General features: G+C 50.0%; 1 protein-coding gene across 1 annotated transcript in view; it reads right to left on the bottom strand.

The window, feature by feature from the left end:
- Window positions 1-11,625, bottom strand: part of HEATR5A (HEAT repeat containing 5A) — a 61,742-nt gene that overhangs the window by 10,607 nt on the left and 39,510 nt on the right. The window contains 7 exon segments of the mRNA XM_075613191.1: window positions 537-575; window positions 577-815; window positions 6,360-6,507; window positions 6,767-6,894; window positions 7,259-7,507; window positions 8,210-8,405; window positions 8,798-8,974. Of these exon segments, the coding sequence (XP_075469306.1) occupies window positions 537-575; window positions 577-815; window positions 6,360-6,507; window positions 6,767-6,894; window positions 7,259-7,507; window positions 8,210-8,405; window positions 8,798-8,974 (1,176 nt within the window).

The following is an 11,625-nucleotide window of genomic DNA, read 5'->3' as shown; positions in this document are numbered from 1 at the left end:
GAGAGAGAGAGAGAGAGAGAGAGAGAGGGGAGAAAGAGAGGGGGAGAAAGAGAGGAGAGAGAGAGAGAGAGAGAGAGGAGGGAAAGAGCGAGAGGGGGGGGGGAAAGAGAGAGAGAGGGGAGGGAAAGAGAGAGAGAGAGGAGGAAAAAGAGAGAGAAAGAGAGAGAGAGAGAGAGGGGGGAGGGAAGAGAGAGGGGAGGGAAAGAGAGAGAGAGGGGAGGAAAGAGAGAGGGGAGGAAAGAGAGAGAGAGAAAGAGAGAGAGAAAAAGAGAGAGAGAAAGAGAGAGAGAGAGAGAGAAAAAGAGAGAAAAAGAGAGGAGATAAGGGAAGAGAGAGATAAGGGGGGAGGGAAGAGATAAGGGGGTAGGGGAAGAGAGAGAGAGAGATAAGGGGGAGAGGGGAAGAGCGAGAGAGATAGGGGAGGGGAAGAGAGAGAGATAGGGGGGGAGGGAAGAGAGAGATAGGGGGGGAGGGGAAGAGAGAGAAGCCCCCACATCCCAGACATCTGTGCCTCCCCCCCCCCTATATGCTCCCCCCTCACCTTCTGGTGAGCAGAGGGAGGGCAGCTCAGCCAGGAATACCCAGAGATGCAGATACCAGGAGGCTGGCATCGTGTGACAGAGGCAGCGCTGTGCCCGCTCTGCCCCCCAAGCTTCCACACAGGCGGGGGCTGAGCTGAGGTAACTGTCTGACCAGGATACACAGGCACAGCTCCAACGCTGCAAACACCAGGGAGTGTCCGGGCACCAGGCCTCCCGTGTCATGCCCTTCCCCAAACACTGGCTGGGTCTCCTTCTCCTCAGCTCCGTCATCCACTGAGAAGGAAGGAGGAGAAGGGACGATGACAATAAGAAGGTAGGGGGGGGATCACAAGGGAGAGAGGGTAGGGGGGATAAAGAGAGAGGGTAGGGGGGGGCGGAGAGAGGGTAGGGGGGGCGGAAAGAGAGAGGGTGGGGGGGAAGAGAGAGGGTAGGGGGGGGGGAAGAGAGAGGGTAGGGGGGGCGGAGAGAGGGTGAGGGGGAGGCGGAGAGAGGGTGGGGGGGGGCGGAAAGAGAGAGGGTAGGGGGGAAGAAAGAGGGTAGGGGGGAAGAGAGAGGGTAGGGGGGAAGACGGAGGGTAGGGGGGGTCAGAGGGTATGGGGAGTGAGAGAGAAGGTAGGGGGAGAGAGAGAAGGTAGGGGGGGGATCAGAGGGGAGAGAGGGTAAGGGGGGATTGTATTTTATATCTTTATTTATATAGCGCCAAAAGTGTACTCAGCGCTTCACTAAGAATACAGTACAGGGAATTATAATAATACAATAAGTGCAGCACAATCAGACAATAGGAAAGGAAATCCCTGCTCTGAAGAGCTTATAGTGAGATGCAGGAGGGAGGGCATAGTGAGATGCAGGAGGGAGGGCATAGTGAGATGCAGGAGGGAGGGCATAGTGAGATGCAGGAGGGAGGGCATAGTGAGATGCAGGAGGGAGGGCATAGTGAGATGCAGGAGGGAGGGCATAGTGAGATGCAGGAGGGAGGGCATAGTGAGATGCAGGAGGGAGGGCATAGTGAGATGCAGGAGGGAGGGCATAGTGAGATGCAGGAGGGAGGGCATAGTGAGATGCAGGAGGGAGGGCATAGTGAGATGCAGGAGGGAGGGCATAGTGAGATGCAGGAGGGAGGGCATAGTGAGATGCAGGAGGGAGGGCATAGTGAGATGCAGGAGGGGGTATTAGAGGATAGGAAGAGTACAAATTATCAGAGCATATAGAAAGTCACGTTCTCACAGTTACAAGGTTGTAGTTGTGTTTGAAGTGCAGAGTCCGGATCTTCTTGTAGTCTTCAACTCCAATTCTAATTCCAGTATTAACTCCACAGACACTTTATGTGACACAGACATGGCTCACAGCCAAGATAATACTCTAACACAGGCCTGCACAACATGCGGCCCGTCTGGCCTCTCTGTGTGGCCCGCGATGACTCTGGCCGGGCGCCAGTTAATTAAATAAATAAAAAAAAAAAAAAGTTTAAAAAAAATGGCAGCGATTCATCCCTCCCTCTCCCTCCCCGCCCCCGGGTTTTGCGGTGCGCGGGGGCAACAGCAGCATGAGGAGGATGCGGCAGACGTGTGTTTTTTTCTTCTTCAATAGCAGGAGCTTAGTACCGGGGAGAGAGGATGTGCTGAGCTGATCTAAGAGGTGTGTGTGTGGGTGTGAAAAACGGGCTGGTGGGGGGTGGGTGTGAAAAACGGGCTGGTGGGGGGGTGGGTATGAAAAACGGGCTGGTGGGGGGATGGGCTGCTGACATGTGAGGGGGGGTGGGCTGCTGACATGTGAGGGGGGGTGGGCTGCTGACATATGAGGGGGGTGGGCTGCTGACATGTGAGGGGGGATGGGCTGCTGACATGTGAGGGGGGGTGGGCTGCTGACATGTGAGGGGGGGCTGCTGACATGTGAGGGGGGGTGGGCTGCTGACATATGAGGGGGGTGGGCTGCTGACATGTGAGGGGGGATGGGCTGCTGACATGTGAGGGGGGGTGGGCTGCTGACATGTGAGGGGGGGCTGCTGACATGTGAGGGGGGGGCTGGGCTGCTGACATGTGAGGTGCAGGGGGGGGAGAGAGTGATGCGAGGTGTAGGGGGGGGGAGAGAGTGATGCGAGGTGCAGGGGCGGGGAGAGAGTGATGCGAGGTGCAGGGGCGGGGAGAGAGTGATGCGAGGTGCAGGGGCGGGGAGAGAGTGATGCTAGGTGCAGGGGGGGGGGAGAGAGTGATGCGAGGTGCAGGGGGGAGAGAGTGATGCGAGGTGCAGGGGGGGAGAGAGTGATGCGAGGTGCGGGGGGAGAGAGTGATGCGAGGTGCGGGGGGAGAGAGTGATGTGAGGTGCAGGGGGGGGGGAGAGAGTGATGTGAGGTGCAGGGGGGGGGAGAGAGTGATGTGAGGTGCAGGGGGGGGGAGAGAGTGTGATGTGAGGTGCAGGGGGGGGGAGAGAGTGATGTGAGGTGCAGGGGGGGGAGAGAGTGATGTGAGGTGCAGGGGGGAAAGAGTGTCATATTGAGGGGAGGGGGAAAGAGTGTCATATTGAGGGGAGGGGGAAAGAGTGTCATATTGAGGGGAGGGGGAAAGAGTGTCATATTGAGGGGAGGGGGAAAGAGTGTCATATTGAGGGGAGGGGGAAAGAGTGTCATATTGAGGGGAGGGGGAAAGAGTGTTATATTGAGGGGAGGGGGAAAGAGTGTCATATTGAGGGGAGGGGGAGAGAGTGTCATATTGAGGGGAGGGGGAGAGAGTGTCATATTGAGGGAAGAGAGACATGGGGGGGATGCTGACTTGTGGGGGGGGGATGCTGACATGGAATGGGCTGGGGGGATGTGGAGGGGGTATTGTATGTTTGATGTGGAGGGGGGTATTGTGTGTTTGATGTGGAGGGGGGTATTGTGTGTTTGATGTGGAGGGGGGTATTGTGTGGGTGAGGGGGAGAGATGGGGGTATGAGAGATAGATGGGGAGTATCATAAAGATTGATAGTGAGGGGTTCTGGGGGAGATATGAGGATGATGATGATGATGAGAGGTGCTGGAGGAGAGATGATGATGATGATGATTTAACCTGTGCGGCCCAAATTTTTTTTCCTTGGAGCAGTTCGGCCCTTCTCACTTTACGAGTTGGGCAGGCCTGCTCTATCACATAGTCACTTGACAAACAATTAAGGAAGGGGTCTGCCTATTCAGCTCAGTAGATGTTAAATAAAGTACAGGCGGTCCTCGTTTTACGACGAAAGGCTTATCCGACGCTAGTCAATGCATCCCTATGGCCCGTTTTACGACTTCCGAACGGCTTATCCGACGCTCTTACGACACTTTAAAAAATTGCTACAAATGTCCAATCAGAAGGCTGCAGGCTAGGGAGATCATTCTGAACAGTCTGTGTGAAGGTTTGGTGGTGTATTTTAGGCCCTAAACCATGGCTGATCAAAGCAAAAAGCAAAGTGCTGTTACTCCAAAAAGGAATAGAAAATCTATAACTTTGGAGACCAAACAAAACATCATAAAGCGCTCTGAGAAAGGAGAGACGAACACAGAAATTGGACGTTCCTTGGATATACCTCGCACAACTATTGTGACTATAATCAAAGACAAGGCAAGAATCCTGGAACAGATCAAGGGCTCAGCACCTATGCAAGGTACGACAATAAGGCAACGTGCTGGTCATATTGCTGAGGTGGAAAAACTCCTCATCATATGGCTGGAAGATCAATCCCAGCGTCATCTGCCCATTAGTTTAGCCTTAATTCAGGCCAAGGCTTTGAGTCTGTATGAGGACATTAAGCAACAGCATGGAGAAGGGTTCACCGAGGAAACATTCACTGCAAGTAAGGGCTGGTTTATGCGGTTTAAAGAGAGGGCAAACTTGCATAACATTAAAGTGACCGGGGAAGCTGCTAGTGCGGATGAGGAGTCAGCTATAACCTTCCCTGTCACATTGGCCAAAATTATAGAGGACGGTGGCTATTGCGCATGTCAAGTGTTCAATGTTGATGAGACTGGGCTCTACTGGAAGAAAATGCCCAGTAGAAGCTACATTGCAAAAGAGGAAACATTTATGCCCAGGTTTAAAGTTGCAAAGGACAGGCTGACTCTTCTGCTTGGATCAAATGCTGCAGGTGATTTCAAGCTAAAAGCTTTGCTTGTTTATCATGCAGAAAACCCTAGGGCATTCAAGGGTTATGCAAAGAGCACACTTCCAGTGATTTGGAAGTCCAACCGTAAGGTATGGGTAACAGGGAGCCTTTTTGAGGACTGGTTCCAGCATCAATTTGTTCCGGCTGTGCAATTATATTGCATGAACCAGAACCTCGATTTCAAAGCATTGCTGCTCCTGGACAATGCTCCTGGCCATCCCGTGTACCTGGATGACCATCATCCAAACGTCATGGTGGTGTTCATGCCCCCCAACACCACCTCATTGATACAGCCGATGGACAAGGGGGTTATTGCTTCCTTCAAGGCCTACTATCTTAGGCGAACATTTGCCCAGGCCATCAGAGCAACCGATGTGGAAGGTGGTCCAACCTTAAAAGAATTTTGGAAGGGTTACAACATTCTCCATGAAGTAAGAAACATCGGAGAGGCATGGAATGAGGTGAAACAATCCAATCTAAATGGAGTTTGGCGTAATTTGTGCCCTGATTTTGTGTTTATGTCCAAGGCCTTACAGAGACTGTTGCAGAAGCTACAGAAACTGTTGTGCAAATTGCCAGAGATCTCAACTTGGAGGTGGAAACTGAGGATATTGAGGAGTTGCTCGCCTCACATTCTAACGAGTTGAGCAATGAAGACCTCATGCAATTAGAAGAGCAAATAATTGCTGAAAAGGAGGCCCACCAATCTGCTGATGCGGCACAGCCACAGCCACGTAAATCTTTGTCAAGCAAAATGTTGGCTGCGGCATTCAAGCACATTGATAGCGCACTGGCCATATTTCATGACAATGACCCTAACATTCAACGGAGTTCAACAGTCAGTCGTGGGGTGTCTAACCAAATCAGCTGCTATAGAGAGATCTACACGCAGAAAAGGAAAGGATCTGTCCAGACTTCAATGAAGAGATTCTTCAAGAGGCCGAAACCTTCAACTCTACCTACATCATCCCCAAAAAGTCCGTTGTCTGTTGAAGATCCCCCCCCAATATCATCTTCCTCCAATAATTGATGTTTTTTTTTTGCTCATGTACATTTCTGTACAGAATATAGTATAGTTTTATTTTTATAGTTTTATTTTACAGTTCTGGAATCAATAAATATAATGTTTCCATCATAATCTGTGTGTGTGCAGCATATCTTATTGCTTGAGAAACATTTTCTGCGTATTTTAGCATAAAAAATGCCTTCAGGAACGGAACGTTTGATTTAAACAGTGTTCCTATGGGAAAACGGGTTTTGCTTTACGACGCTTCGCTATCCAACGCCATTTTGAGTAACGCATTGCGTCGGATAACCGAGGACCACCTGTACAATAGCAGATGGGCTTCATTTGATAGAGGGGTTTCAATCAAACAAAACATACTAGGTAGAGGATCAGAGAGGAGAGAGGGTAGGGGATCAAAGGGAGGTGGCTAAGAGGAGAGAGGGTGAAAGGAGAGAGGATAGAATCTAATGCTGTATAGAGAGTGAAAGATGAGGAGGTAATCAAAGTGGGGAAAGAAAGATGAGGGAGAGGGATATCAGAGACAGCCTACCAGGCCTGAAAAAAGTCTCCCCCTCCGCTCTCCTCCTCCTCCTCTCACTCTCCCCCTCCGCACTCCTCCTCCTCCCTTCTCACCCTCTGCACTCCTCCTTCTCTCCCCCCCCTCTCACCCTCCGCACTTCTTCTCTCCCCTCTCACCCTCCGCACTTCTCCTCCTCTCCCGCACATGTTCCTGTGCTGCGCTCAGAATCTGCCTTCCAACCTCCAGCGCCAGAAGCTGCACCTCCGGTGACTCCCGTGTCAGCAGCAACCGGTGCAGGACTGAGATCAGCTCCCTGGCCAGGTCCTGAGGGGACAGGGGTACAGTGACACACACAGGCACAGACAGAGACACACACGGATAGGGACACCCACACAGGGACAGGGATACACACACACACACACACACACACACACAGGGACAGGGACACCCACACAGGGACAGGGATACACACACACACACACACACACACACACAGGGACAGGGACACCCACACAGGGACAGGGATACACACACACACACACACAGGGAAACACCATGTACTGCTTCATACAATAGTATTTACCTGATCGGCCCCGATATGAGCCCTGGGCCAGGGCCCCACCAGCAGAGCTCTCAGGGCCCGCAGAGAGATGGTGATCCTCTCCATGGGGGCATCCACAGGGGGGCAGCAGAGGAACTCCACGCTGATCCCTGGGGAGAGGGTGGAACACACTGTCACACGGCGCAATACACCAATGTAACTACAGCTCGGTGCAAATCTCTGGGCGTCTACACAGTCTTATTCTAACTCAGAGGAAGAAAACAGTAATACAAATAGAAAAAAATATATAGGGTAAAGCCAAAACTTCCTCCTTCACCCTGAACTCTCGTATCCTACATAGAGATTCTGCCTTCGTGTACTTGTCTTGGTGAAGGTGCAAACAGGTCCACCCAGGTGGGGGGCGGGGGGGGAGGGGGTGTGAATGCATGCACACATGCACACATGCACACATGCACACATGCACACATGCACACATGCACACACAGTATTCAGATATAGATACAATCTGCTCACCGAGGATGAGGTGGAACCTTTCAGAATTGATGTCCTCTGGGGACTTGGCTGGGGGTCGTGAGCTGCGCTCCTGCCCCATACTGGTGGGGGTAACGGGACGGGAGAGGCGGCAGCTCCCCTCATCCTGGTCTGAGAGGAGGAAGCCACAGCTGCTAAGCCACAGGCAGGAGGCATGAAGGATTGGAGCCCAGGAGCTGAGGTAGTAAGGTTTGGCTGCATCGCTGGTCTCTGCAGTGTAGAAGGCACCTCCTGCAGAGCAAGGTAAGAACAGTGAGAGAGCGGCGAGAGAGCGGCGGGAGACCGGCGAGAGAGCGGCGAGCGGAAGTGACAAGAAGAGAGTAAGAAGACTGAATGGGAGAGAAGGAGATAGTGGGGTAGATAATGGTAGGAGAGAACAGGTAAGAGTGCGAGTGTCAGAATGAGCGAGTGCGGCACTGAGGGATTCTCACCCCAATCACACACAAGAGTCCGGAGAACTGCTGTGACTTCCAAGTGCCCACTCCTTTTTGCACATTATGACCACACAGACACGTGAGGGGAAAGCCACGGCAGGCGGAAGCCACGTAAGAAAGTGGAACATTTTAGCATCTGTAAATGCTGCTTGCTGTGAGCGGTTACACCTCTTCGCAGCCAAAGCCCTACACAGAACTGTCGTTTAAACTCCTCTATACATTAAAATGTTATGACCAGAATGTTGTTTGTGACTGGACGTGGTCATTTGGTGGCCTTTTGATTAGCTTCTGCTTTTCACAGTATACTGCAAGTGTGGCCGACTCCAGTCCTCAAGGGTCATCAACAGGCAGGTATTCAGGATATCCCTGCTTCAGCACAGGTGGCTCAATCAGCGACTGCACCACCTGAGCTGACTCAGGTATATCCTGAAAACCTGGCCTGTTGATGGCCGTTAAGGACTGGCATTGGCCGCCCCTGGTATATTATATGGCAGGTTACCTTGTGCTGGGAGCTGAGCTGCACATTCTGCGGGCAGCGTGAGCAAAGCGTGGTCCTGCAGAGCCAACAACCACAGCCTGCTGAGAGTGGACAGGTCATCTTGCACCAGGTACAAGAGCCCCTCTGCGAGGGATACTGCCTCCCCCGGGACCCCGTCCAGTGGTTGCTTTGGTCTTTCCATGGCCGCAATGTAGACCTGCAGGCGTAAACAAGGGGGTCAGATGAACCGCTCCAGTGACAGAAATTAAATGCCCTTTCACAACAGTGCTATTGTAATATATACTATATTCCAGGGGGGTGGGCAACGCCAGTCCTCAATGGCCACCAACAGGTCAGGTTTTCAGGGTATCCCTGCTTCAGCACTGGCGATGCAGTCAAAGACTGAGCCACTGATTGAGCCACCTGTGCTGAAACAGGGATATCCTTAAAACCTGACTTGTTGGTGGCCCTTGAGGACTGGAGTTGGGCAGTCCTAGCCCAAGGGTCTCAGCTTAAAAGCAATTAACTGTGTGTGTGTGTGTGTGTGTGTGTGTGTGTGTAGCCGCAGTTTTCTACCTGCTGTCACACCCCCTCCACCCCCCGCGTTACCTCTGCCCAGGCTTTCAGCACAGCCAGGCTCTGCATGGCAGTGGTGCTCTCGTTATACACACTGGGAGCCTCCTTTGCCGTCTCCACCCGGCCCAGTGAGGACAGGAGCAGCTGCTGGACCCTGTGTAGGTCACTGGGGTCCCTCAGTACGCCGCTGGCCAGCCAGGCACTGCACACCTGGGGCATGGGGAAAAGAAGGGGAACAGCATCAACAAGGGCCCAGCGTGTGCCAAGTCTCCCCCACTCAGTGCCAGTCACACTCGTCCCCCGTGTGATCCACACACACTGCAAAGTGACATTAAAAAAAATGTAGTGCTGCCCACCCCTTGGGAAGTCTGTGCGCGATCCCGCTGATTGTGGCTCTGTGCTCAGTACCCCGACACCCGCGTCCCTCACTCAAGTGGGAGAGGTCAGTGGAACGCAGTTTTCAAAATGTAGATACTTTATTTATCCCACAAAACAAAGGGATGATGCAGATTTTTGCGAAAGAAACAGGTGTATTAAATAAAGTACTGGTACTCTGGGCCTCAATGCCCTTTGCTAATTTATTTATAAAATATTTTACCAGGAAGTAATACATTGAGAGTTACCTCTCGTTTTGAAGTATGTCCTGGGCATAGAGTTAAGACAAGTAGTACATAGTTACAAATACAGTTACATAAATGAGCAGGGTATACATTATATACAAGACATTGCGTGTACAGTTAAAGAAAATACATATTATGGGCGTATGAAACAGTTACAGACCAGATTAAAATGTGTGACAGCCTTAGATTTGAAAGAACTTAAACTGGTGGTGGATGTAAGAGTCTCTGGTAGGTTGTTCCAATTTTGGGGTGCACGGTAAGAGAAGGAGGTACGGCCGGATACTTTGTTGAGCCTTGGGACCATGAACAGTCTTTTGGAGTCTGATCTCAGGTGATAGGTGCTGCATGTGGTAGGGGTGAGGAGCTTGTTCAGGTAGCTGGGTAGCTTGCCCATAAAGTATTTAAAGGCAAGACAGGAAAGGTGAACTTTGCGCCTAGACTCTAGTGATGACCAATCTAGTTCTTTGAGCATTTCGCAGTGACGTGTGTTGTAGTTGCATTGGAGAACGAAACGACAAATTGAATTGTAGAGGGTGTCAAGATTGCTAAGGTGGGTTTGAGGTGCCGAGTCATATACTATGTCTCCATAGTCAATAATTGGTGTAGTACCCCCCGTACATCGGTGAATCAACGTGAGCTGCCAGCTAACCATCTCTTATAGCCGCCGACGAGTTGAACCAGCTGTTGCGGTTTCCCATTATTCAAGCGCCCTGCTTGGCGCCCTGCAGGAGTACCTGCTGACAAGTTGCGTCCACGAGCGGATAGAGACGCCAGCTAGCAGTGAGCAGCAGATAGACGAGCTCACGGTGGTCCGTGGCTGACATCGTGCTGAATCAGCTGCAGCTGAGTTCCATCTGCTCAGACGTGCTTCCTGGAGCTGCAGGAGTCCCTGCTGATGAGCTGCACCCACGAGCCGACAGAGACGCCAGCTAAGCAGAGAGCAGCACACAGATGAGAGGGGATACTCTCTAAAATATCCACTGCCTGCAAACCTATTCCATCTGGTGAGTAGGCATTGCTATCATCAACATTGGTGCTACGGAGCAGTTGAACCACCTATTCAGATTTTTAATTGCTTAAATCTATATGTCCATGCAAATTGTGCATTATAGTAAATATTAATTGTTATTAAATGATTTTATTGTCCTAAAAATACCATTTCAGTATTCAGCTGTTATATGTTGTCTTATATGTTGTTTGTTTAATGTTTCAACAGTATTACGCTATGTGTTGTGCTTTCTCTTTGTTTTCAAGCCCACCGTGAGGATCAACAATCTTCACAACCAACAGGCTTGGTTTTCGTATATCCTTTATAGTGGTAAAATTTTATAGGCGCCCACGGAACTATTCCCTGTCCATACTGTTTTCCTGACCAGGGGGTCAGGCTTTGTGTCCTAGGCAGCCCCTTATGTATAGTTTTAATTAATATATAAGGTAATAGTTACTACACCACACACATTGCGGTTAGCGCTACCTGTTTTGTTGTTTATGTGCATTTCCCCCTTTTAGGTTAGCAGCTTTCCAGGACAATTATGTCTCAATTGTTTGCTCAGAGAATCAGTAGGAATATTGACATTAATAGCATCTTTGCAGATGAGGAAATTCCCATCGCAGTTGATAATGTATCACATGATATGGAAAATATGGCTGATAAATTAGAAAAACTACTGATTGATGAAAACAAGCAGCTGTGGGATGCGATAACCATTGAAAAATATATTGAACAAAAACGTATTCCACGAGGTCTGAGATTATTTAAAAAACCTACAACAGACTTCAAAAGTGAATCATTTATTTTGGAATGGAATCGCATCCTTGACAGCTGTTCGTTTGAATTAATGCGTCTGTTAATATCAAAACGCAAAGTATGTCTTCAAACATTAGACAAGGAAATTAACGATATGAAGGGATACTTTGAAAAGTATAAAGATAATTGTGAGTTACCAATGCTAGAAGCTAGAATTAAAACAAAAATGGATTAATTACAAAAAGATACTATAATCTCAAAACAAACAAAGTTCCAAAGGGACAAAAATGATTATGTCACGGGATGTTATAGAAATTGGAAAAAACCCAGATATGATAATGAAAAATATAGGTATAATAAGGATTATTTACATAAAATTCCTTCAAATTATAAAAAAACTATTGTAAAACCTAATGAAATATCCTCTGATCCAGTACAATTTATAGCCCCTAAGAGGTCTAGAAGACCTTCAACACCATCTTCTATAAAACCAG

Source organism: Ascaphus truei, chromosome 9 (assembly GCF_040206685.1).
Source record: "Ascaphus truei isolate aAscTru1 chromosome 9, aAscTru1.hap1, whole genome shotgun sequence".
NCBI lineage: Eukaryota > Metazoa > Chordata > Amphibia > Anura > Ascaphidae > Ascaphus > Ascaphus truei.
The sequence above is the reverse complement of the archived record's forward strand: the minus strand, read 5'-3'. Positions and strand labels throughout refer to the sequence as shown.